The sequence below is a fragment of the Juglans microcarpa x Juglans regia genome, chromosome 3D (genome assembly GCF_004785595.1).
Source record: "Juglans microcarpa x Juglans regia isolate MS1-56 chromosome 3D, Jm3101_v1.0, whole genome shotgun sequence".
NCBI classification, from domain to species: domain Eukaryota; kingdom Viridiplantae; phylum Streptophyta; class Magnoliopsida; order Fagales; family Juglandaceae; genus Juglans; species Juglans microcarpa x Juglans regia.
The window spans coordinates 18,051,408-18,076,159 of NC_054598.1; the positions used below are offsets into that span (position 1 = coordinate 18,051,408).

The window sequence follows — 24,752 nt, forward strand, 5'->3', positions numbered from 1 at the left end:
AATTATTTCAGCACTATGGCCCTAAATCTTTTCGGTTTCAAAACATGTGGTGCACACATGAGTCCTTTAAAGCCTTTGTAGCAAAAGTCTGGAATGAAGGGGACTCTGGATTTGGTTTAAGATTGTTAGTAGCTAAACTTAAGTGCACAAAGCTGGCTCTTAGGGGCTGGAATTTATAGGTGTTTGGGCGTGTGGATGTTAACATTAAAAATTTGGAAGAGAGGGTGGTTCTTCTTGAATCTCAACTTCAGGCGGGGGGTATAATGTTGATCTTGAAACTGAATTTTTGGTGTCCAAAGCAAAGTTACAAGTTTGGGAGAATAGAGAAGAACTGAGATTGGCTCAACAGGTGAAGAAAAAATGGCTTCTTGAAGGCGATCAAAATTTGAAATTTTTTCACACTTGTGCTAATCATAGGCGCAAGAACACGATCATTTCATCCATGAAGTTAGCGGATGGAGTGGTTTTGCAATCTCTGAAGGACATACATGAAGTTGTGGTTAATTATTTTGAATCTTTTTTGATAGGTTTGGGAGCTAGGTTACATCTGAATCTTAGCCCCTTAATTTCCAAGATGGTTTCTGAAAAGGAGAATCTTTTGCTATGTCATGAGCCCACGGAAGAGGAGGTGAAGAGTGTGCTCTTATCCATTCCAACTCAAAGCAGTCCTAATCCAGATGGTTTGGGCTCTGCTTTTTATATTTCTTGTTAGGACATTGTTAAAAAGGAGTTGGTGGAAGCAGTGGTAGATTTCTTTCGGGGTTACCCTTTCCCAATATTTTATTCAGCATCATATATTGTTCTTATTCCTAAAGTGCAGGATCCTCAAGGTTTGACAAGTATAGACCCATAAGTCTGTGCAGTGTTGCTTACAAATTCTTTTCCAGGATCCTGGTTTCTTGCTTGACAGGTTTGCTGCATAAATTAGTTTCTCAGGAGTAAGGAGCCTTCATTCTGGGGCGTAGTATTTTTGAAAACATTACTCTTGCGCAAGAGATGGCTACTTCCTTGAATTATGCAGCTGTGGGTGGAAACATGATGTTCAAAATAGACATGGCTAAGGCCTATGATCAGGTCGATTGGAGTTTCTTACTTTTGGTTTTACAAGACTTTGGTTTTTCTACTCATTTTTGTACAGTGGTGAAGGGAATGTATAAGTTCTCCCTGGCTTTCGTTAATGATGAATGCAAAGGTTTTTTCCAACCTTCAAGGGGCTTGAGACAGGGCGATCTCTTATCTCCCTTATCTTTTCATTATAATGGAAGAGGTGCTTTCTAGGCTACTAAAGAAGAGGTTTAAGGATGGTCAGATTAGGTCTTTTTATCATCTTCGTGGGGCGCCTTTGGTTTCTCATTTGCTTTACGCCGATGACTTGCTGATTTTTTCAAATGGCAATAAAAGGTCGATGAGAATGTTGTTGAAAACTTTGGAGACCTATGAGCAGTGGTCGGGCCAGCTTATAAATAAGGCAAAATCCTCTCTCTTTCTCTTAAAGAAAATCTTATTTGGTCATAGAGCAAGCCTCATTCAGATGACAGGTTTCATGGAAGGATCTTTTCCTATGACATATTTGGGAATTTCTCTAGTCTCAGGGAGACTTACAGCACGTATGCTGTAGCCACTAGTTAGCAAATTCTGGAACAAAGTGGCGGGTTGGAAGGTAAAATTGTTGTCGCAAGGAGGCTGTTTAATCTTACTTCAGCATGTACTGTCAAGCATGGCAACACATTTACTTGTTGTTTTGAAGGTGCCGAGAGTCACTCCTACCAAGATTAATTCTATTCTCTCTTCTTTCTTTTGGGGTGAATCTAATGGACAATCAAGGAAGAATTGGTATGCATGGTCCAATTTGTGTAAGCCTGTCAAGGAGGGGTGTATTGGCCTTCAGGATTTTTCGAAAGTTCAACGAGCTTTACATATGAAGTTTGCCTGGAAGTTGGTCTCGTTGGAATCTCTATGGACTAAATTTTTAGAGCCAAGTATGTTAAAACTAATCATATTGCCTTATGTGTTCGCAAGACTTCAGACTCTAGATTTTGAAAATCGATTTTGGAGGTTCTCCCAGATGTGTTATCTAATATGAAAGTTTGTATTTGGGAGGGAAGAACTTCTTTCTGGTTTAATAAATGGATGTTAACTGGTCCGCTTTGTGAATCAGTTTCCATGCTAGTGAACCCGACTCTCAAAGTCTGAGATTGCTTTCGAGATGGAAATTGGGATGTTGAGCTTCTTCATGAGTTAGTTAGTTCTTCAACAGCTATGGAAATTGTTAATGAGATATGAGGAGTTCGCAGGGGTTCGGATTTGGTGGTGTGGAAGCCTAACTGTAATGGTTCTTTTACCACCTCTTCGGCTTGGGATGCCATCAAGGTGCGCAGGGTTGAGGTTCTGAGGATGGATTGGATATGGAATAAACACCTTCCCAAAGAAGTTTCTGTCTGTTTTTGGAAAGCCAGGTTTAATTGTTTACCTGTGGCTGCTAGGATTTGTTCTATAGGTATCCCTTTAACATCTAAATGTGATTGTTGTTTCAACAGTTCAGTGGCAACCTTGGATTACATTTTTAGCACGGAGAATTGACGAGGGAAGTTTGGAAGAGAGCAGCTTTGGCTTTTAGAGTCCAATGTCTGGGGGTGAGCTCTTGGTGGTCAAAGGTCATTACTTGGTTTACTTGTGCTCGAAAGTCGTCATAAATGGGTGTCTTAATTGGTTTGTTGCCTTGCTTAATTATTTGGAGACTATGGGTGAGGCGATGAAAAGCTTGTATGGAGTGTTCTGGGATCCATGGATTCAGTATGGCACTCTATTAAATTCTGGTTGAGGCACATTTCATCAAATATTGTGAAGGTGTCTTCTTTGACTCCTACGGATATGAGAGTTCTTGAGACTATGGAGATTCCAGTCTGCCCCGTCAAGTGTCGTCTGCCTCATGTGCTTGAATGGAAATGGAATCGGCCAGCGATGAGGTGGGTGAAGCTTAATGTGGATGGGAGTTGTAGAAGGCAATCCCGGCAATAGTGGTTTTGGGGGGGGGGGGGTGAGAATTTTCTTGCTGGTTTTTCGGAAGCTTATGGTTTTGGCACTAATATGGATGTAGAGATGCCAGCTTTAGCTAGTGGAGTGCAACTCTGTTCTTCTTTGGGGTACTCGCAACTTGAGATTGAGAGTGATTCTGCTGTGCTTGTTAACTGGGTGAGAAGTAGTTCTTGCAATGCATGGTATTTGTGGGACTTTTGGGAGGACTTGTAGTCGGCGTTGACTCTCATTACTTTCTCAATTTCGCATCAATTCCCGGAAGCAAACCAAGTGGCTGGTTTTCTTACTTGGAAGGGAGAATCCGGTGTTTTGTTGAGCTTTGTTGATGTCGATCAGATCCCATGGCAGCTGAAAGGATTGCTCAGATTGGAGAAGCTTGGTCTCCCTTACATTAGAGGCTAACTGTTTGTTTTTATGCCTCTCAGAGGTCTTTAGTTTCAAGATTGTTGTTGCTCTTTGTTTTACACGTTTTCGGAGTCTGGTTTGTATTGCGACTCTTATGGAGGTTTTCTTGAATAAAATTAGAAGGTGCCACCCTTCTATCTAGAATGATAGAATCACAAATACGATGTAACTTCATCGAATATAAAAGGACAATGCTACAGCGGGAATGCAACTTCATCGAATATATAAGGACAATGCTACAGCTCCGCTGGGGCTCCCGGTCTAGCATGTGTTTTCTATTTGTTTTTTTTTAAGTTATTTTTTTATAAATTTTTTAATATTTTTTAATATTTTTAAAAAATAAAATAAATTTAGAACATCATTAAAAATATTTCTTTAATTAGAAAGTAAAAAAAAAAATTACAATATTATTAAAAAATACTTCCTTAATCACGAAGTAAAATAAAAAATCATATTTTTTAATAATATTGTGTTTTTTTTTTTTATTTCTTCAAAATATTTAAAATTGTTAAAAAAATTATTATATAAAAAGGAACAAAAAAAAAAAAAAAAACACATGAAAACACATATTGGAGCTCCAGCAGGAGTCCCAACGGGAGCTCTAACATTATTCAATATATAATGATAGAATCTAAGAATCATATGTGATAAGTCTTTAATAATGATATTATGATAGATTAATAACAATATTATAAAATCTTCAATAGTACTTCATAGAATGATAGAATCATAAGTGATAAGTTATACCTATAGCCTATATCCTATAAGCCTAACTTTTTATACGACAATTCAATATTTGATAAGAATAAGATAAATATATCATTATGATATATTAATATTATAAATTAAATTTGTAATATATGTAGAAGAAAGTTGATAACTATAAGTCACTATAATTCTATATACATAATTAATAATACATATACAATGTTTGGTTATTATATTATGTATATATTGTATTATATATGTATAAATATATATACAAATTGAGATGACGAGTCGAGTCTAGTCGATCTTTACATGAATTTGTTTATTAATATCATTCGAATCGGTCGAGTTTTATACGAGTTTGTATCTTTTAACAATTGAGCTTAATTTTGTATTTACGAATTGCCTATTTAATTTACGATTTGAGTTGATTTCGAGTTTAATCGAAACAAATTCGAACTGCCAAGTAGCTTGTTCATTTTATAGCTAATGAATAGTATGGAGAGCTCACGTTAGCAAAGGTGAGGTTGCCACCATAATATCTTTAACACCCGCGGTATCTCGGGGAGTATGTTGTGAAGACCCAAGTGGCATTGGAGCTTGGTGTGGAGATCGGAGTGAGGTTTGGAATTCCGAAAGCTTAGCTACGGTCTCTCTTCCTCTCAGTCTGTATAGCCGTTCCAAATCAAACCCACTGCCCCAAAACCCTTCAACCTTTCCCACTGTTCTCTCTCTTTGGCTCTCAGGCAACAAACTCTTATCCAAACGAAGGAGAAGAAGAAGATTGAAGGGTGCATGCCTGGGTTAGATCTGCAACAAATTTCCATTCTTGGGTATAGAAGTAACCAGCAAAAGTGTCAGAGAAAGAGTATGGGGACCAGGGTTCCAGTGCAGCACTACAATCTGAGATCGGCGAATTCGTTCATCGAAAGCCCTTTGCATGACCTCAACACCGTTGATGCTCGGCCTGCGGACATCGAAGCCATCAGCGACGTTGACCGGGAAGCCGTCACAGAAGATAGCTTGGACAACGATGTTGATTCTAATTCCGTTGTGAGTATCTCATATCTATTTTTTAGTTTCTTTCTTGTTTCTTTTTATTTTTAATGGCTGTCTGTATGATTTCTGAGAAGCTGACGGAAATAGAAGAAACAGTGATAGAAAAGAACGGAAATGAGTGAACAGAGTTTACTTTATTCCGAAGTTTAAATAATTTGTTTATAAATAAGGAAATTAGATGACTGAGTTGGTTGATGAGAATTTGTAGTGTCATGCTTGGGCTTAAAATTCAGACACGAGTGGATGGGGTAATGGATCAGATACTGGGAATGTGTCAAAGTCTCATACTGGGTGTGCACTCGCTGAAATTCGTTTTTATGAGTGATTACGAGAGGAGCCTCGGTCGTGTAGTTTTTTGGGATCTCACACAGGCGTAGCTAGTGCATCTTAACTCCTGATAAATGGTAAAAGCGTCAATTTAATAACGCCATATGGTGTAGGGGCATTCTGTAGTGCTCCTGACATGAGATATTTTTGTGGGGAAGATTGCGATACCATAATTGTATAGAATGTCAAGGTTTCGTACGGACCTGTGCTAAGTCCTACATTGATGTGTATTAGATTAAACTGGACTATATGAGGAGTCCCGATAAGGTACTGATTCTTTTGAAGGATTATATCTCTTATCAAATAATAATAATAATAATAATAATAATAATAATAATAATTGATTTGAAGTATTAGACAGGCATGACTAGTACATTCTCAGTTTGTGACAATGATATGCATATGTAAAGGAGTTTTTTAAGCTTTAAGATTCAATAGTTGTCATACGATTGTGTAATGTTTTGCAAATTACTAAATCTATGCAATATATCTTTTAGGACTGCATGCATGAATCCTATAGGAACTCTTTACCGCTTCACAGCATAGGAGCTGAAGAAGATCGCTCTAGACTTGAAAACGATGGGCCTTCAAGGGGTTCCTATGATAACTTGACAGTTGAAGGTACAATTGATTTAAAAATGAAACTCTTAATTGGATTTCTAATTGAATTCTATAGACATTTTTTTTTTTTGGCCTAAAATGGCTGGTTGATTTGAATTGTTGAATTTTGAACTAGACGTTGCACCTATTGAATCAGCGAGGGCAAGATTTCTACAAATTATTGTGGATTATTTTGTACATGATAATGTGATTGAAGTGGCGGATTCTGAGGCTGACTATAATATTCAGTCTGGACAAGATAAACTGAATAAGAGGAAGATGAGAGAGGTTCAGTATGAAGGAGACCCGAGGTTTGCATTACCCTTGATGTATGTGGCAAATATGTATGAAACTTTAGTTGCTGATGTAAATATTAGGCTTGCTTCCTTGAATGGTATTCGTGAGAAGACCATTGGAGTAGCTCTTGAGGCAGCTGGTGGTTTGTATAGAAGGCTGGCTAAGAAATTCCCCAAGAAAGGTATTTCATTTTTCCTTGTTCAATGTACCTTTGGGATTAAAAACCTTTGCTCGGAACTTTGTTTTGTTTTATTTTTAGCATAGTATTTGTGCTTCTCATTTATTGCTTTTAGTGTTTGATAATAAGTGACTTCTAGTGAGCTTTAATAGGTTTCTTTTGTTATATTTCTTTCTTACACCTCCAGATTTAGTATTTGCATCTTTAAACTTTGCTCAACAGGACCCTGTACATTCAAAAGAAGAGAGTTGGCAACTTCTGTTGAAACTAGGACAAGATTTCCAGAATTAGTAATACAAGAAGAGAAGCGAGTTCGTTTTGTGGTAGTCAATGGTTTGGTTATTATTGAAAAGCCAAATAGTATGCCTATTGAAGATGCTGAGTGGTATGTTGTAGGTGTTGTTTTTCTATGTTTAGAAGGGGTTACCTCCGCTTCGCTATTTTTGTGTGTGCCTATATATTTATGACGTTTTTGCTCATTAGTGCAGGTTTAAACGATTGACTGGTCGTAATGAGGTAGCTGTCTCTGCTCGAGATTATAAGTTCTATTCTCCAAGACACAAGTATAGGCGTGTCGCAACAAACTCAGTGTCTAACATCACTGGTTTGCCTGTAAGTTTCATTTTACATGTCAAATTAAGAGGTCATCAAAGATGTCACTAGGAAATTATATGGTTGATTTTTTTTCTGGATAGCATTTAAAGGTGATTAAAGAAAAACAAAACAGAAAGAAAAAAATAAAGAAAGAATAAGAAATAGCAATTCAGCATTCCCACCGGTACAACTGATATTGGAGCTTCCTCTTTTCAAAGTCTGAAGATTTTCCTGATCTTTTTCTGTCTTTGGAGCTTGCCCGAGTGATAGAATTGTGCACATACATTGACGATGAATGTATGTGCACATACATTAAGGACTTCCTTGTTTGGATGTATCTCCAAGTGGTTTTCCAATAGATATTGTGCCTTCAGTATTCGATGAGGATTAGTTGGATAACATGGGACATTAGGAGAAAGGTAGTTTATCTGGGGAGCTTTATGATACTTCAGAAAATGACTCTCAAGCAGAGAGGAGCAAGGTGAAGGATTGTTGTGAGGTTCTAGATTCTATCTGTGTGGCAGAACTTTGTAAGCAGAGGAGTGTAGCTGACAAGGGACTTCCATTCTCTGATATGGTGCTGTATTCTGGGGAAGGATTGAGTCTTTATGAACCCTATTAAATGTATTCCATTTGCTATTCTAGAAGAGTATGTACCTCCTTCACTTGATTCCATTGAATGGATTTTAGAGAAGGGTAAAAGGCTTTTACAGTTTTGTGGGTCTATCATGTGACTGTTTTGAAGCAGATTTGATGTCTTTTTTACTGCAAATGGTGGTTGAAGTCACCAAAAAACTCTGATAAGATCTAAGGTGGGAGGAAATCATGGATTAAAAAGGTTAACATGCCGCACATATAAATAAAAGGGTCAACATTGCCTGTTAGTTATGATCACAAGAGTGGTAATTCTAGCAGAGGCAAAGGTACAGGGAAAGGGGTCAATATTTAGTGGATGAAGCCAAAAGTTGTCTTGGAATTTGAGAGGTTTGAATGAGATGGATAAATGCTTGCGTGTCAAGAATGTAATCATGGAATTGAAACGAATATTGTTTGTGTGCAGGAGAATAAGCTGGCTGTTGTTTCTAGGGCTATTGTGTGGAGCTTGTGGGGATGCCAACACATGGATTGGTGCTGTGTGGGCTCAAATGAGGCTTTTTTCATAGGGATTTTGCTCATGTGGTATAGGAGGGTGGTAGAAAAAATTGATGGATGTGTGGGAGATGAGAAGTAAATGCTTGCGTGTCAAATTATTTTATTTTTTTTTTTTGAAGAAAATTTATTGATCCTCATAATTAGGCACAACCCAAGTACACAGGTGGTATACAAGAGTGAAATACTTAATTACAGCCTAAAAACAAAAAAAGAAGCATACAAGTCATTAAATTTAACCCCCTCTAATACAATAGCCTTAGCCCAAAGTAACAAAGATTGGAAAAATATGTCTCTAATACCCCCCAATGAGCATTCTCTATTTTCAAAACATCTTCCATTCCTTTCATTCTATATACACCACATAAGACATAGGGGCACCATCTTCCAAACACCCGCTACTTGACAATTTCCCCGTATTCTGCACCAACAAGCCAAAAGATCCACCACCCTCTTTGGCATCACCCAAGCAATGTCCAGCCTTACAACGATTTCATCCCATAGAGCCTTCGCCACAGTCACAATGGAGAAGTAGATGGTCCATCGATTTTCCATTCCTTTGGCACATGAAGCATCAATCCATTATAAAAAAGCCATGCTTCCTCAGCTTGTCAATGGTCAGAAGATTCCCGTGAGAGGCCAGCCAACCAAAGAAAGCAACTTTTAGGGGCACTTTGCACTTCCAAATGCACTTCCAAGGGAAAACAGTAGAAGAATGGGTAGACAAAGCATTGTATAAAGATCTAACTGAAAAATTCCTGTTCCGGGGTGTATCCACAGCAGTTTGTCCTCCACACCACACTCCAAATTCACTGCATACAAGGTGCTATCGAAATAAAAAATGTCTCCCACTTCCCAATCTGGAACTGCTCTAATAATTACACATTCCACTACAGCAGACCATTCGAAGAGTCCATATAATCAGCAACAAAGGCTTCCTTATGCAATGCAATTCTGAAAAGAGAAGGAAAAACCTGCTTGAGACCAACATCACCTCACCAAACATCAACCCAGAATCTGACCCTTCTACAAACATCCACCACAAGCTGCGAATTAGTCTTCTAACTTCTCTTTTTTTTTTTTCACGTCTAAGATGGTGGCTATGGCTTCTTGACGTTGCTGGTGGTATATTGTTTGGAAGGAAGATGCCTTCCATGAAACGTATTGTCATTGAATCGAAGATATTTGAAGTGAGTAGAGAGGGACATGAGGTGCTTCTTACAGAGAAAGGTTGGAAGGTTGTGAAAAGTTTGAGCTTGGGTGTAGATTCTATACGATGGTTTTCGAGAAGTCTGGAGGGATGTGCGAAAACTGGAAGCAAGGGGTTTTATTCCGCTCACCGTGAAGGAGGCAAAGCTTTCATTGCACAACGGTGTTCAAACGCTCGTGGCGTTTACATGGCTTTGGTGGAGTACGGTGGGGGAGGCTGTCGCAACTTCATTTTTATCCCAAAGGATAGGGATGGAGCGGGGTGGAGAAATATTGCAGTAGCATTACAGGAGGTTGGTAGAGAAAGGGGGAAAACTTTCCTTCCACCTCCACCTCGGTCGTACAGGGAGGCTTTGGAGTCGTCTCGAGACACGTGCAAAAATATGAGAAATCATGTTTTCAAAAGTTAGACGGCAACACTCTTTCGGCAAGTAACCAGTACGATGAAGGAGTTGGCAGTGCATGGTTGGGGCAGAAAGTAGAAAGGGTGCTAAAGGAACTAAATGATATGCAGTGGAGGATGAAGGAGATGTCTGACCATTTAGTTAAGTTGAAACGTTGCGTTGAAGGATTCTCTGAAGGGGAGTGGTGCATGGGCTCGAGCCTTGGCCCGTTTGAGGGAATGAAAGTGGGAGAGGTTCAGTTTGGTGGGCCTGTAGCCCAAGGCATGGGTGGGTCCAAAGGCAAGGCTAAGGTGGGTAGTTTGGGAACTGGGCTTCAGCCCAAGAAGACATATCCAACGGGCTTCTCATGGCGCAAGAAGATACCGCACGGTGAAGGCCCATCAGAGTCTAGACCCGAGGCACCGACGCCGACGAAGTCTCAGACGTCGCCTCCGAAGGCCTTGGAGGTGCCGGCGGTAGCAGGGCCGTCTTCCGAAGCCGTATTGGGTCAAAATGGAGCCGAGTCGAGTATTATTGCTACTGTAGTCATCACGGGATCTGCGCAGAACAAGGCGAAGGTGGTCTCTGTCCTAGTTCCGACGACCGCAGTTGTTGTCCCTCCGACAATGGTGGCTGGGCTTACACAGACGTTGGATGATAATGAGCAGGCCTTGCCGTCGCTCTCTGTAGCTTTTATCGACTCGGGACTTGCACAGAACGGGTCGCAAACTTCACAAGAGGCATCTGGAGATGTTTTTGCTTCAAACAGTGGTGTTATGGTGGTATCTGGAGTTGTGGAACAAGATGTGCTTTTTGTGACGGAGCCAGATGGGGTACATTTGCAGTTAGCTATCTGTGAAGAGGAGTGTTTTAACGGGGGTGACGCGGATCCAATATGCATGGTTCCTCCAAATCCAAATTCAGACCAGTTCATCTCCGATTGGGTGTTTAAAAAAGTGGAGGAACTGCAATCTATTCTTGGGGTGTCTTGTCCGGGATTTGAAGAACAATTCAGGGCTCTTCTTGTTGCCATCGAAGATAGTCGTTCGAAGTCCGCCACTAAGAGAGATAGGGAACTTAAAAGGCTTGAATGCTTTATAAATTATGAAGTGAAGGAGGGGAGTAGCGGAAGGGATAGAATGAAAGGGAGGGGAGTTTCTATTGTCCATGAAACCTAAGATCCTCTCATGGAACGTGCGGGGGCTTAATGATCGCAACAAGCGCCTTTGCATTAAATCTTTATTGCGATCGTGGAAGATTGATGTGGTATGTATTCAAGAAACAAAATTGAGGACCGTTGATAGAAGACTAATTCGCAACTTGTGGGGATGTTTGTATGTAGGTTGGTCTTATTTGCCTTCGGAAGGAGCGGCCGAGGGCGTTCTCTTAATGTGGGATAAAAGGGTTGTGGAGGTGACTGAGGAATGCATTGGGACTTATTCTGTTGCTAATCTTTTTAAAAATGTAGTAGATGGGTGGGAATGGGCTTATGTAGGCATTTATGGGCCTAATTCGGATAGTGAGAGGAGAAGACTTTGGGAGGAGTTGGCGGGCGTACATTGTCTATGGGACGTGCCGTGGTGTATGGGTGGAGATTTTAACATCACTCGCTTTCCGAGTGCGAGATCAGGCAACTCTCACATTTCTACAGCTATGGAGGAGTTTTCTGAGTTTATGTTTGATTTGGATCTTATGGATCTTCCGCTTATTGGGGGTAAGTTCACATGGTCCAATAGCAGGGGATGGTCGAGACTTGACAGGTTTATTATTTCTCCTTCTTGGGAAGCTCACTTTCCGGAACTAAGGCAGAAGCGGTTGGCCCAGGTCTGTTCGGATCATTTCCCTATCTTGTTAGATTGCGGAGGAGTTCATAGGGGCTGCCAGTATTTCTAGTTCGAAAATATGTGATTAACAGCGGAAGGATTTGGTGAGAAAGTTCGGTCTTGGTGGTCTTCTTACCAGCTCATGGGTACACCTAGCTTCATTCTTGCAGGCAAGCTTAAAGCTTTAAAGCAAGATTTAAAGAGGTGGAACATGGAAGTCTTTGGCAGTATTGACAACCAGAAGACTACCCTTATGGAGGAATTACAGGAGTTGGAGGGGCAGGTATCGAGGGGAGATACTTCCGAAGAGGCTCTATTGAGGAAGAATGTGGTGGAGACTGAACTCAAGAGAGTGTTGTTGATGGAGGAGACCTCGTGGCGACAAAAATTCAGGGCTCTTTGGTTAAAAGGAGATAAATGTACAAAGTTCTCCCATAGAGTGGCTAACTCATATAGGTGCAACAACACTATTCAGACACTCAGGACAGGTAATATAGTTCTCTCTTCCCCTATTGAACTAGAGGATCATATTGTGAATTACTATGAGAATTTGCTTACGGAACCGGCTAGCTGGAGGCCGAAGCTCGATTTGCCTTTTGAGTCAATTGACATACAGAGTGTGAATTGGCTGGAAAGATCTTTTGAAGAGGATGAGGTGTATAAGGTCATTAGCAGTATGGCTAAAGACAAAGCGCCTGAGCTGGATGCTTTTTCGATGGGTTTTTTCCAATATTGCTGGGAGATTGTGAAAGGTGATGTAATGCAGGTCTTTCTTGAATTCCATGCTTTCAAAAAATTTGAGAAATGCCTTAATGCGATGTTCCTAGCTCTCATACCGAAGAAACATGGGGCAATGGAAGTGGAGGATTTCCGTCCTATAAGCCTGGTGAGTGAGGTTTACAAAATTATTTCGAAGGTTTTTGCTAATCGGTTAAGCGTGGTGATGGAGCAAATTATTTCAAAACCCCAAAATGCATTTGTACGGGGGCGGCAGATCCTTGATTCGGTTCTTATTGCCAATGAGTGTTTGGATCACAGGTTGAAGGAGGGCACACCAGGTATCCTATGTAAGCTTGATATGGAGAAAGCATATGACCACGTAAATTGGGATTTCCTCCTATACTCTCTTGGGAGATGCAGTTTTGGTGATAGGTGGATTTCATGGATTCGCCATTGTATTACTACTGCTCGATTCTTAGTGTTAGTTAATGGTACCTCTGCAGGCTTCTTTAATAGTTCACGTGGACTGAGGCAAGGGGACCCTTTGTCTCCATTCCTTTTCGTTATTGTCATGGAGGCACTTGGCCAGATGGTGAAGGCTGTGGTTGAGGGTGGTTTCTTTTCTAGATTTTCAGTGGGTAATGAAACAAATGGTTCTATTATGATCTCACATCTTCTATTTGCAGATGATACACTCCTTTTTTGTGATGCGGAGTTGGGTCAAATTCAAGCTCTACGAGCACTTTTGTTATGCTTTGAAGCCGTGTCAGGACTTAAGGTCAACCTTGGCAAATCTGAGATGGTGGCGGTGGGTGAGGTGCCTCAAATAAGCAATCTAGCAGCTCTCTTGGGGTGCAATGTGTCTTCTCTGCCCATGAAATATGTGGGCCTCCCTTTGGGGGCGTTTTCAAAGCAAGAGCTATTTGGGAAGGGGTTATTGAGAAAGTGGAGAAAAGGTTGGCTGGGTGGAAACGGTTGTATCTTTCTAAGGGAGGGCGGATTACACTAATCACAAGCACTTTATCTAATCTTCCAACCTATTTTGTATCTTTATTTCCGTTGCCTGCTGGGGTGGCTAATAGGATAGAGAAGTTATTTCGGGTTTTTTTGTGGGGTGGTTTGGGAGAGGAAAACAAATTTCATCTTGTCAATTGGAATAAAGTTTGTTCCCCAATAGAATGTGGAGGTTTGGGTGTGTGTAATCTAAGGACTTTCAACAAAGCATTATTGGGGAAATGGATGGTTATGGAGGTATCATTTGGAGGGTGAGTCTTTGTGGAAGGAAATTGTTAACTCTAGACATGGAGGTGCTTGGGGTGGTTGGTGCACTAATTTAGTGAGGGGCTGTATGGTGTGGGTTTGTGGAGATATATTAGGGGGGGTTGGCAGTGTTTCGAAAACAACATCCGTTACGTGGTTGGCCAGGGTACTAGAATCAGGTTTTGGCAGGATATTTGGTGTGGTGAACGCTCTTTGGAGAGGGCCTTCCCAGCGCTCTATAGCATTGCAGCTAATAGGGAGGCTACGGTGGCCAGATGTGTTAGTGTTTGCTCATGGTATCTATCAGTGGAACATTCTATTCACTTGGGATAATCATGACTGGGAGCTGTCTACCGTTGCAAAATTTTTCAGCTTACTACATTCCTCAGGAGATCTCGCAAGAAGTTCTATGGCACAGGTTGATAGAATACAATGGAGAACCAGTAGTAGCTAGAAGTTCATAGTGAAGGCATACTATAAAACGCTGGCTTCACAAGGTAATGTACCTTTCCCATGGAAGAGCATTTGGAGATCACGCGTACCCTCCAAAGTAGCTTTCTTGGTGTGGACTGCAGCCCTGGGGAATATTTTAACCACGGACAACTTGCGGAGGAGGGGCCTCATTGTGATGGATTGGTGTTGTATGTGCAAAAAACACGGGGAATCAGTAGACCACCTTTTATTGCATTGTGAGGTGACAAGAGAGTTGTGGGATGGGATATTTAGTAGAGTGAATGTTGCTTGGGTTATGCTGTCAAAGGTGGCTGATATGCTTGCCTGCTGGAAGGATATTCAAGACTGTCCCCAGGTGGCTGCAGTTTGGAAGATGATACTTTTATGCATTTTGTGGTGTATTTGGATGGAGAGGAACGCAAGGTGTTTTGAAGATAGAGAGAGAACAATAGCGGAGCTCTAGAATTTTTTTCTACACACTTTACTTCTTTCTATGGTTTTCAGCTATTGTCCTTGATGGAAATAATGTGCATGATTTCTTATCTTTAATGTAGTTCTTTTAGAATGTATTTAGGCATTTTCTTTTGTATACTCCCCGTGTACTTGGGCTATGCCTATCTTTCATTCATATCAATGAAACTTACTTCTTACTTATAAAAAAAAAAAAAAGAAAAAACAAAAAGCTTCATAACATTCTCCTTGATAATATCCCAATAGACCTGGAAAAAAGCTATTGAAAATCCATCCGGTCTCGGCGCTTTATCCTTGTCCATTCCTTTCAGCAAATTAAACACCTCTTCCTCTTCAGACATCCTCTCTAACCAGTCAGCACACGATTGATCAATCGTGTCAAAAGCCCATCAACCTTAGGTGATGTAGGATAAAAGATGAGAAAGCAATAGAACATGGAAAATAATGGTTGCAGAGAAGAAAGAAGCCAGAAAAGATAAAGAAGAAGAAGACAAAGAGAAAGGGGTTTGAAGAATGACAGCAGCACTCAATTGTTTAATCTCAAAACTGCCTTCAATGTTTCATTACAAGCATTTAAATAGTAAAATAACACAAACCCTAAATAAACCTTAGAAAGTCTATGGGCTAAAGCCCAAGCCCATTAATACAAACCCAAATAAAATAAATAAAACATAAGTAAAATAACCAAAATAACAATAATAGGAGATGTCCTCATCATTAGGCCTCCAAGGGAATTGTTCCATGAGTAGATTATCAAAAAACTGCACTAGGTGATTCTTAATTTCAGATCTGTCAGAAAGAACATATCCTTTCGAATGCAGCACCTAAATAGTATGAAGAAAACTGGTACACTTGTCCTTCCTTCAGCCAAAGGGCCCAGGATTTTTGTCACCATGAGATTTCTTCCATGAGAGTAAGTTTTTCCAGATTAGCCACAACAACAATCTTCCTTGCCTTCTCCTCATCCATGAGAACCCCAGCAGTCTCCTTTTTATCGAAGCATGAAAGTTCCTCAAAAAGAATCTTCCTCTGATCATCAATCTTCCTAAATTCTTCATCATTCTACAATTTCAGATCTTCCTTCAAAGCTTTTAGCTTTCCAGCCAACACAAAGTTGGGCGTACTAGAAAAATCATAAGAGGACCACCGCACTCTCACCTTCTCCACAAAAACATCAGCTTTCAAATTTAAAATATCTACGTCCCTCATGGAGACCCCCACAATCTAGCAAAATGGGGAAATGGTCTGAACATAGCCTTGGAAGTCTGTTTTGACAAAAATCAGAAAAATGGCCTCCCAAGATGAAGATAGAATGAATCTGTCCAGTCTTGACCAGACCCTCCCTTTGGACCATATAAAATTCCCCCAGCCAAAGGTAAATCAACTAAGTACCTATAAAAAAAAAGGTAAATCAACTAAGTCCAATTCAAAAATAAGATCAGAAAATTCTGCCATAGCCAGGCTAATACAAGAATCCCCCAACCTCTCACTCGAAAAACGAGTTATATTAAAATCCCCCCAATACACAACGACCCATCCCACCAACTACACATACCATCAATCTCCTTCATAAGGAACCTTCTATTGTTGTCCACATTAGGACCATATACACTAGTGAAAGACCACTTGTAGCCATCATCCACATTTTTAAAGGAACAAGCCACCAAATATTCCCCGACATACTCCTCGGCCAGATTGACAACTCTTGTATCCCAGAACAAAAGAATACCTCCCGATGCCCCTTTAGAAGCAAGATAGACCCAACCCATATGAAGACATCCCCACAAACTTCTAACAATACTTCTATCTATGAACTTCAGCTTCGTCTCTTGAAGACAAATGATATCAACATGTCAAGAATTTAATCAGGGAATTGAAACAAATTTTGTTTGTTTGTGGGAGACTAAGCTGGCTGTTGTTTCTAGTGTTGTTATGTGAAGCTTGTGGGATGCAACACATGGATTGGTGCTGTATGGGCTCAAATGAGGCTTTCAGAGGGATTTTGCTCATGTGTGATAGGAAGGTGGTAGAAAAAATTGATGGATGTTACTTATCAAGGAAAAAAAAAAATGATGGATGTGTGAGAGATTTCATTGTTACCTGTAGGTTCAAATATGTCAATGACAAATTTAAGTGGGGCTTTGTTGGAGTTTATGGATCTAATGATAATTGTATCAGAAGACTTCTTTGGGATGCATTGGGGTGTTAAATTAGTTGGTGGAGCATTCCATGGTGTATTGGGGTGACTATAATGTTATCTGCTATCTGAGTGAGAGGTCGGGTGATATCCACTATTCTTGAGCGGTCAAGCTACATTGGAGGTGTCTGAATTCATTTTTGAACAGAGTCTTATAGATATCCTCCTCATGGGAGGGAAGTATAGCTGGTCCAACTAGCGTGACTAGGCAATATGGTCTCGAATTGCAGGTTTATTCTCTTTCCTGAATGGGAAGCTAAATTCCCAATGTTTTCTTAGAGAAGGCTCCCTGGATCACTAATGGACCTTTTTCCTTTTATGTTGGCTTGTGACAATAGGGTGCACAGTAGACTTTATAGCTGGTGTAAGCCATATACAAGCTCCAATATACAGAAGGATATACCCACCTACAAAGTCTCCAATCTTTTAGAGCTCAAGGAGTTTTGCTCTTTTTCGTGCTAGATGGATACATCCTTTTGTATACTTCCTGTGTATTTGGGTTGCACCCCACTGCGCTTTTAACAAAATTTGTGCTATGAAAAAAAAGATATGCCATTTGACTTTTTGTTTTCTGCGTAATGACAAGAGATTTGTTCATAAAGCTTTTATAGAAAATATTGGGAATTCAACTAAGTAGATTGTAACACATTTTGATTGCTGTGCCTTACTGACTAAATTGAAGGTAGATGTAACTTCTTGTACTTTTGTTGTATTTTCAGGCATTTCCAATCACAGATAACTCCTCTACATTGGCTACTGCTCAAGGTTTTCGCTCTGTAAGTGAATTTGTTTAAGAAGCAATTATTGTCTATTTTCTATGGGTTAGAGTAAAGGCATATGTAAAAATGTATGATATGCTCACTTACTTTTTTCGGTCCATTGAGATTGAGCCGCTTATCACTAGGGATTTGATAGTATTTTTTGTTTGATTCAAGTTAGCCAAACAATGGAAAATTTTTAGTGTTCTTCTCATTCCTTCTGCCATAGTGCTAGATATCTATCTCCAACTCGCTTTTTCCACAAGGATTGTGTGGCCCAGTTCTCTAGCAATATCCTATTTCCTCCTTCTCTATGCATAAAGCTCACCGGAATCCCATCACAACCACATAATTTATTCAATAGAAACCTTTTCTGATTCTGAATACGACCAACTCCTGTTTCTTTAGGTCTTTCAACTTGCTCGCCAATACAAAACTGGGGGAACCATGGAAGCTGTAGAACAACCGTCATGGCTTCACTTTATCCACAAAACCCTATTCATTTTTTTTGTTAATTAATAAAATATTTCATTAAAAAGCTCAAAAAGGAAAATTGAAACATGTACCTAGCCATGTTTTTTTTTTTTTTTTTCTTCTTTTGGATAACAAGAAGGCAGGCTGATCTAGTTTGATCCATGAAAAAGCTAGTCAGCCACGAACTTGGTGCTGACCTACAGCTCAGCCTTATGATCAGGCTACAACTGAGTATGAGAAAGAATTCGAGAAGAAGGTGGACATAGAAGAGGAAAACTCGAAAGATTTAGAAGGAAAGAAACTCTATTGGCCTCGTCATGGAACAGGAGCTCGTGCTTGTTCACAAATTAGGATATGAAGTAGGGATAACATTAGGTAATTACAGCTCTTTATCTCTATCCTTATTTGGGACCCTATTTGTCTCTTTAGGCTTTTTTTTAATCGGAATATATCATCCTCTAGATAATTCAAATTTAAGGAATTGGATGTCAATGAATTTCTAGTGTCTCATCTCCATTTTGCAAATGACGCATTGTTATTCTGTGACGATAATCCAGAGCCTCACAAAATAACAATTAGGTCTCTCTCCCAAATGGTACTTTGATTTTATCAATTTCTTTCTTTTTTATTGGTGGGCCTCTTTAATGTAAAAAATGATACCTAGTTTTTATTCACCATGCATAGGTGTAACACCCCTATATTACGAATCATTCATAACATAATGCCCGGTGAAGAGATTCGAAATCACGAAAAATAGCTCATTTACAAAAAAAAAAAAAAAAAAAAAAAAAAAAAAAATCAAACTAAATTGAACATGTCTTCGAATTATGAAACTGAAAACATAACGTAAAAACATAAACTAAACTAATTCTTGTGTAACTAACACTTATTCCTTTCTAAGTCTTTACACTAGATCTATTCCTGGCCCTCCAGCTCTGCATCCTCACACTCATCATCTGTGACATTTAAACATAGAAGAAAACATAGAAACCAACAAAAATAAGTCGAATACTCAGTAAATAGTATATGATACCGTAAAATATAACTTGGCTTAGCATAGACTTAATTTTTGAAAGACTCGTCGTAGCATACATACATCATCACAGATTCACAATCATACCGTAATCATAACTTAATTTAACATAGGCTTAATTTCTGAACAACTCTACATACATACATATATCATCACAGATTCACATAGCATATCTATTCATCATTAATATGAGTGGAATCATACATAATCATGGCAAATATATAACGTGAATTCATAAATGACTGACGTAAACATGACTTGTTTATCTTGTCCTTCACTTATTATATGGTGACCCACGTTTGAGTCCGTGACACCGCATAACTTGTAATAACATGGAGTAAACATGCTTGAGTCTTTCACCTAACATATGGTGAACCACGCTTAGGTCCGTGGCACCGCTTATCATAACTTGTGATGAACACGCTTAGGTCCGTGTCACATTTAACATAACTTGTGATGAACACGCTTAGGTCCTTGTCATCCTTAACGTAACTTGTGATGAACACTTAGATCCATGCCATCCTTAACGTAACTTGGAGTGAAACATGTTTAGGTCCGTGTTTCACTTAACATATGGTGAACCACGCTTAGGTCCGTGGCACCGTCTTAACATATTTTGTGGTGAACACACTTAGGTCCGTGTCACCCTTAACATCTTATCGTTCTTAATGCATGAGAAGTTTGTTGGACTTGTACTTTTCTAGCATGGCATACACTTGTACATAGCATAATATGACATGACATGGTATAATGTGATCTGAACATAAACATTCCATGGCATACATGATCTGAGAACTACATGAACATTACATGACTTATATGATCTAAATACTTCATGACATTACATTGTATGGCTCACTTACATGCATATCATTATAATTCATCGAAGATCATGAAAGGGATCTAACCTTGACTTAGCTCGTAGCATAGCGTAGACAAACATCATATTTTCATATACAGTTAGAACATTTATATTACACATGCAATTATATGATCATACTAATTACCTCTTAACGCCGCTTCCTGATTCCCACTTTGTGGCGTGTTACCTATACAAGGTACTAGACGTTACTAATTTCCTAGAAAAGCGTGTCGTAATACTCTACGTAGTTAAATACGTATAATGGAACTTAACTAAAATAATAGGCTTCATAGTATACTTTAAAAATATACTTTAAAATCCCTTAAATACTTTTCATAAAAATTGTGTCTATGGGCTCATAATTATTCATGTAAAACTTTGGGCTTAAATTCCAGCGCAGCTCCTATTAAATAAAAATAGCCTAATTAAAATCACTAAAATGGGTTTTTGTAAAGCACCACCAGCTCACTTTAAAACAATAAAACAGTTTCTGTCAACCCAAAATTCACTCACTTAAATTATTATAGTTTCTGAAATAAGCCCAACAAGTTCATTTAAAAAAAAACTAGGCCCAATACCAACTCAAGGAAACACTAGCCGAATGGGCTTAGGGCCCAAGGGCCCCTTATGAACTCAAGGGTGTCTACGCTTCTGGAAATTAAAACACACGAGACTAAAACAGATGAAAGAAATGGCTGAGCATCGAGAGGAGAAGCTGATATGCGGCGGCTCTGGGTGGCTGAGAAGGACTGGCAACGTAGCTGGAGGGTCCCTATGGTGGTGTGACGGCGAGAGAGAGAGAGAGTTTAGAGGGAGAGAAACTGTCAAATGGAAACAATGGAGAAGGAAGGAGGATTCCGGCTTGGGCTTACAGGGAAGGTGTGGGTTCGACGGAACTTGGCTGTTCGGAGATCTCTGTGGCTGCCGGGAGGTGGTCCGACGCTCCCTGATGTGGTTGACGGTGGCTGGGAACAAATGCAGGGGCTGTTTTTATTCTCGGTTTGGAGAAAACAAAGACCCAGAGGACTTATGGGTCATGCACGCAGTGAAGGAAGGAAGGCTCACTGTCGGTGTGCTCAGTGATGGTTTCCGGCAAAGATGTCTCAATTTGTGGGTTTTGCTATGTCTGCCGAAGCTGCTATGGTGGCTAATGTGTGCAAGTTTCATGGTTTTTGCTAAGGGTCTTGTGGGTTTTATAGATGAGGGGTAGGGAGATATCGTGAGTGATCTGGAGGTTTGAATTCGACTAAACTTTGGAAAACTACTCCCACAAGGAAAGAAGCACTGAGAGGATATAAGAGTTTTGAAGTGTTAGAGTTGAAAGTTAGTTTCAAATCAGGAAACTACCCAATCTGGGAGACCAAACAGAAAAATAAAAGAGGCTTATAGTTTAACAGTAGAGAAATCCTATTCTAAACAAATTACTACCTCCAAACATATCTAATAAAATAGTAATAATAATAATAAAAAAAATAATAAAATCACACTTTTGGGGTCTGGATGATACAATAGGGACTGCATGTTTTTTTTTTTTTTTTTTGGCTTTAGTTATCCTATAAAGGTTTTGCCTATTTATTGTTCCGAAACATGAATTTCGCAAGCTGCCTTTGGGAGGGACATTTGCACCCTGACAAATTGTTTTCTGCTCCTTTCCCCTTCATTTTTTTCTTCGTTCTTTTGTTTCGCTTTAGTGCTAAAGCCTATCTGCTCACTGGTCCAGAAATGTCGCTATAATTGATGCCGCACCATGAACAACTATTGCCCTGCTTGTAGGACATTGCATGATTGTTGACCCAACTAAAAATCTAATTTCAGGTGTTTAGAATGAAATATTGTAGATCCTACAAGGTTCATTAAAGAGATGGTTAGAAAACAAGCCTCAAATTAGGTTAACACAAATACTTGTAGTTGCTCAGCGTCAACTTCCATAGAACTTGTCTCATGGGTACAGTGGACCAGGACCTGAAACTAGAGTTCTGATCCTCCAGAATTATGCTCCACCAGGGTTAATGATTATGCGCGGCCTAACATTAATACAGCCAAACTTATGTGAGTGAAGTTATGTTGTGGTGTAGGGCTGTCAATTGTGTCGGGTCAGGTCAATTTCAAGTCAACTTGAACCCGACACGAATAACTAATTCGTTCAAACACATTGGACCCGAACCCGACCCAAATAACTAATGTTGACCCGTTTATCAATTCGGGTTAGGTCAACCCGAGAAGACCCGTTTAAAAATAAAAACAAGAATGAAAAAGATTCACAAATATTTGAACATTCTTACTATTATAACACGACAGGTTATACAAGAAACATTTAAGAATATAATTAAAACAAGAGTTCTATGTTTCTATTTAAAATTCAATTTCTAGTTAGAAATATGTAGCGGGTCAATCGGATCATGGGTTGACCCAACTGACCGGATCATGGGTTGACCCAACTGACCGGTTTCCTTTTGGATGATCGGGTCAACACATAACCCGCAGGTTGAGTCACTCAACACTACTCAATTATTAACCAGGTCAACCCGAATTGACCCTAGCCCTATTATGCCCAACCTTAACCCTAATATTACATGTCGGTTTCTAGTTCCTAACTAGGTGTAATCAAATGTATACTTCCTATGTGCTTGGACTATGCCTATTTCAATATCAATAAAATATCTTCTCACTTGTCAAAAAAAAATATTACTTGTCGGGTTTGAGGGTCATGTAAAAAATTGACAGCCCTAACTGTGGCTGGAGTGAAATACTGTCATGAGGCTGTGCTGAGAGTAGTTGGTGAACTGGAAAAATCTGAAGTATAAAGACAAAAATGTTTAGCAGCACTTCTTTGAAGACTCATGTGCCATATCTACATGTTGAACCAGAGATTAATTTGAGACCTTATCATGCATTCCATAGTCAAATAAAAATGTGATTCTGAAGTGGTTAAGGCTGGTTAAAATCCTGACTCATTCTGTGTCCATTTTTTTAAAATAATGGGCAGGGCCTAGATGTGGAGTTCACCTCATTTTAGTTCACTTCATGATTCAGAGCAAATCCTGTTTAGATTTATATTCACATGCACCACTCAGAAATCAACTAAAATCAATCTTTGTCTATATTCATATTAATAATGCTATTAGATTGCCATGGTTGTGATTGAGACGTTTGCAAATGTGTTCTTGATATTTTCATGGCATTCAATATATAGTAGCCTTTTTTGTTCTTTGGTAAATATATTTTTTTTTTTAACCGTTTCTTATCCCTCTTTGCAGCCACAAAATCAGCAGCAGATCATTTGCAAACATCCTATGCAACAGCTTTCGCATCAGCCCCAATTTCACCCAGTTCATCAGAATCATCAACAACACATGCACCCTGCATCCCACTATCCTCACAGTCATCAATGTGTTCCTGCTTCTCACTTGCCTGAAATTTCTCATCCTCATCAACCAACCATATCACAACAGATGGCATCCTTACAACCGCTCACAGGTGGTGGTCATGCTGGAGGGCGTTTGCATGTACTGGTGGGTTATTAATTCGATTTTTCCTCCATCTACTATGAATTATGATAGCACCTATTTGAATATCATAAGTTTTACTTTTATTTTCATGGTTAGTCGCATGGTTACCCTCAACGATAAAGATATTATGTTAAATTTTAGCTAATGTTTCTGGTGTAGAACATGCACATCTATACAACCTATTTGTGGACTTCTATTTTTCCATTATTCTAGCCAGCCAAAACAAAGTTGGTCAAAAGTAGCTCAGCATATTTGACCATAGCAGGGGATAGATATCACCTGCGATCTATCCCCTAAAAGCAATATTCTATTGTTGACGTTTGATTTCTTTGTGTGTATATGTGCGTGCTTATGTTTTCAACAGCAAGTGAGTTATATTGAGAAACATTTTTAGAGATGTGTTACTGTGCCATTTTATTTTTCATGTAATTTATACTTTATAAAAAAAGAAAATCATGTAATATATATTACATGACTTTAGCAGAGTTTTGCATTCACATGTTTTCTTGTGTTGATATGTGATGTTGTGTGAGTGTGAACTTGTATTGCCAATCTATTAAGAGGAACAATGGCCGGTATGTCATTTCAATGTCTCAATTCATGTGATCTTTTTGTCCCAGCATTATTTATGTTACATCAGAATAATGGTCCATTTCCTTCATTGTATATTTGATTAGAATCTTTATGTATCCTCACGAGCTTAAGCTATCTATGATTCTTGCTTAATTCTCTGTAAATAGCGCATTTTTCTCGAATCTTTATTGATGCTTTTTCTTATGGAAAACAAAGTAGGGCTTCATTAGCTTTGTGAATGTTTGAAAAAGGCTCAGGATTTATTTGTTATCTTTTTCTTTCAACCCGTGTCTTTACTGAACTTTTAAGATTGATCGTATGTCAGCCATCCAGCCCGGCAAAGTTTTGTGACGAATGTGGGGCCCCGTACTTGAGAGAAACCTCTAAATTCTGCTCTGAATGCGGTGTTAAAAGGTTAGGAACGTGACATGGTGCTGTCACTTATATGTACATAAATATATTTATATTCATATTCTTTTATATTTGATTTAGGAGTTTCAAATATATGTACTAATGTAGAAGGTCAAGTTTTAGATCTGATGTACGATATTTTCAAGTGTAGAGACATTTAGTGTGGTTTGGATAGTAAGATGAGATGAGATAAAGATGAGAAGAGATCGTTTTAAATGAAAGTTGAAAGTTGAGTAAAATGTTATTAAAATATTATTTTTTAA

The 24,752-nt window shown here is 39.2% G+C and overlaps 2 protein-coding genes across 5 annotated transcripts; both read left to right on the forward strand.

The window, feature by feature from the left end:
* Positions 1–4,700: 4,700 nt before the first annotated feature.
* LOC121255783 (uncharacterized protein At2g02148) lies at positions 4,701–24,744 on the forward strand. 4 transcript variants are annotated; one of them, XM_041156289.1, is made up of 8 exons: positions 4,701–5,202; positions 6,033–6,156; positions 6,272–6,613; positions 6,833–6,995; positions 7,099–7,222; positions 17,589–17,645; positions 18,310–18,476; positions 23,254–23,389. In XM_041156289.1, the coding sequence occupies exons 1-7, from the start codon at positions 4,945–4,947 to the stop codon at positions 18,457–18,459; spliced, it is 1,218 nt and encodes a 405-aa protein (XP_041012223.1). In that variant the 5' UTR covers positions 4,701–4,944; the 3' UTR covers positions 18,460–18,476; positions 23,254–23,389. The 4 variants fall into 4 exon arrangements, with proteins under 4 accessions (XP_041012223.1, XP_041012224.1, XP_041012225.1 ...); XM_041156290.1 differs by having other exon boundaries at positions 18,322–18,476; XM_041156288.1 differs by lacking the exon at positions 18,310–18,476 and adding an exon at positions 24,404–24,744 and having other exon boundaries at positions 4,708–5,202; positions 23,254–23,508.
* LOC121255784 (exodeoxyribonuclease-like) lies at positions 11,113–11,838 on the forward strand. The gene is made up of 2 exons (XM_041156292.1): positions 11,113–11,421; positions 11,452–11,838. The coding sequence occupies exons 1-2, from the start codon at positions 11,113–11,115 to the stop codon at positions 11,836–11,838; spliced, it is 696 nt and encodes a 231-aa protein (XP_041012226.1).
* Positions 24,745–24,752: the final 8 nt, after the last annotated feature.

What these genes read in the sequence shown, in the direction of transcription:
- LOC121255783 (XM_041156288.1), top strand. Translation starts at nt 4,945, where the DNA reads ATGCCTGGGTTAGATCTGCAACAAATTTCCATTCTTGGGTATAGAAGT. An exon ending in ATGTTGATTCTAATTCCGTT is followed by an intron (nt 5,203 to 6,032) that starts GTGAGTATCTCA and finishes TATATCTTTTAG; the next exon opens with GACTGCATGCATGAATCCTA. An exon ending in CTAACATCACTGGTTTGCCT is followed by an intron (nt 7,223 to 17,588) that starts GTAAGTTTCATT and finishes TTGTATTTTCAG; the next exon opens with GCATTTCCAATCACAGATAA.
- LOC121255784 (XM_041156292.1), top strand. Translation starts at nt 11,113, where the DNA reads ATGAAACCTAAGATCCTCTCATGGAACGTGCGGGGGCTTAATGATCGC. An exon ending in TTAAAAATGTAGTAGATGGG is followed by an intron (nt 11,422 to 11,451) that starts TGGGAATGGGCT and finishes GGCATTTATGGG; the next exon opens with CCTAATTCGGATAGTGAGAG.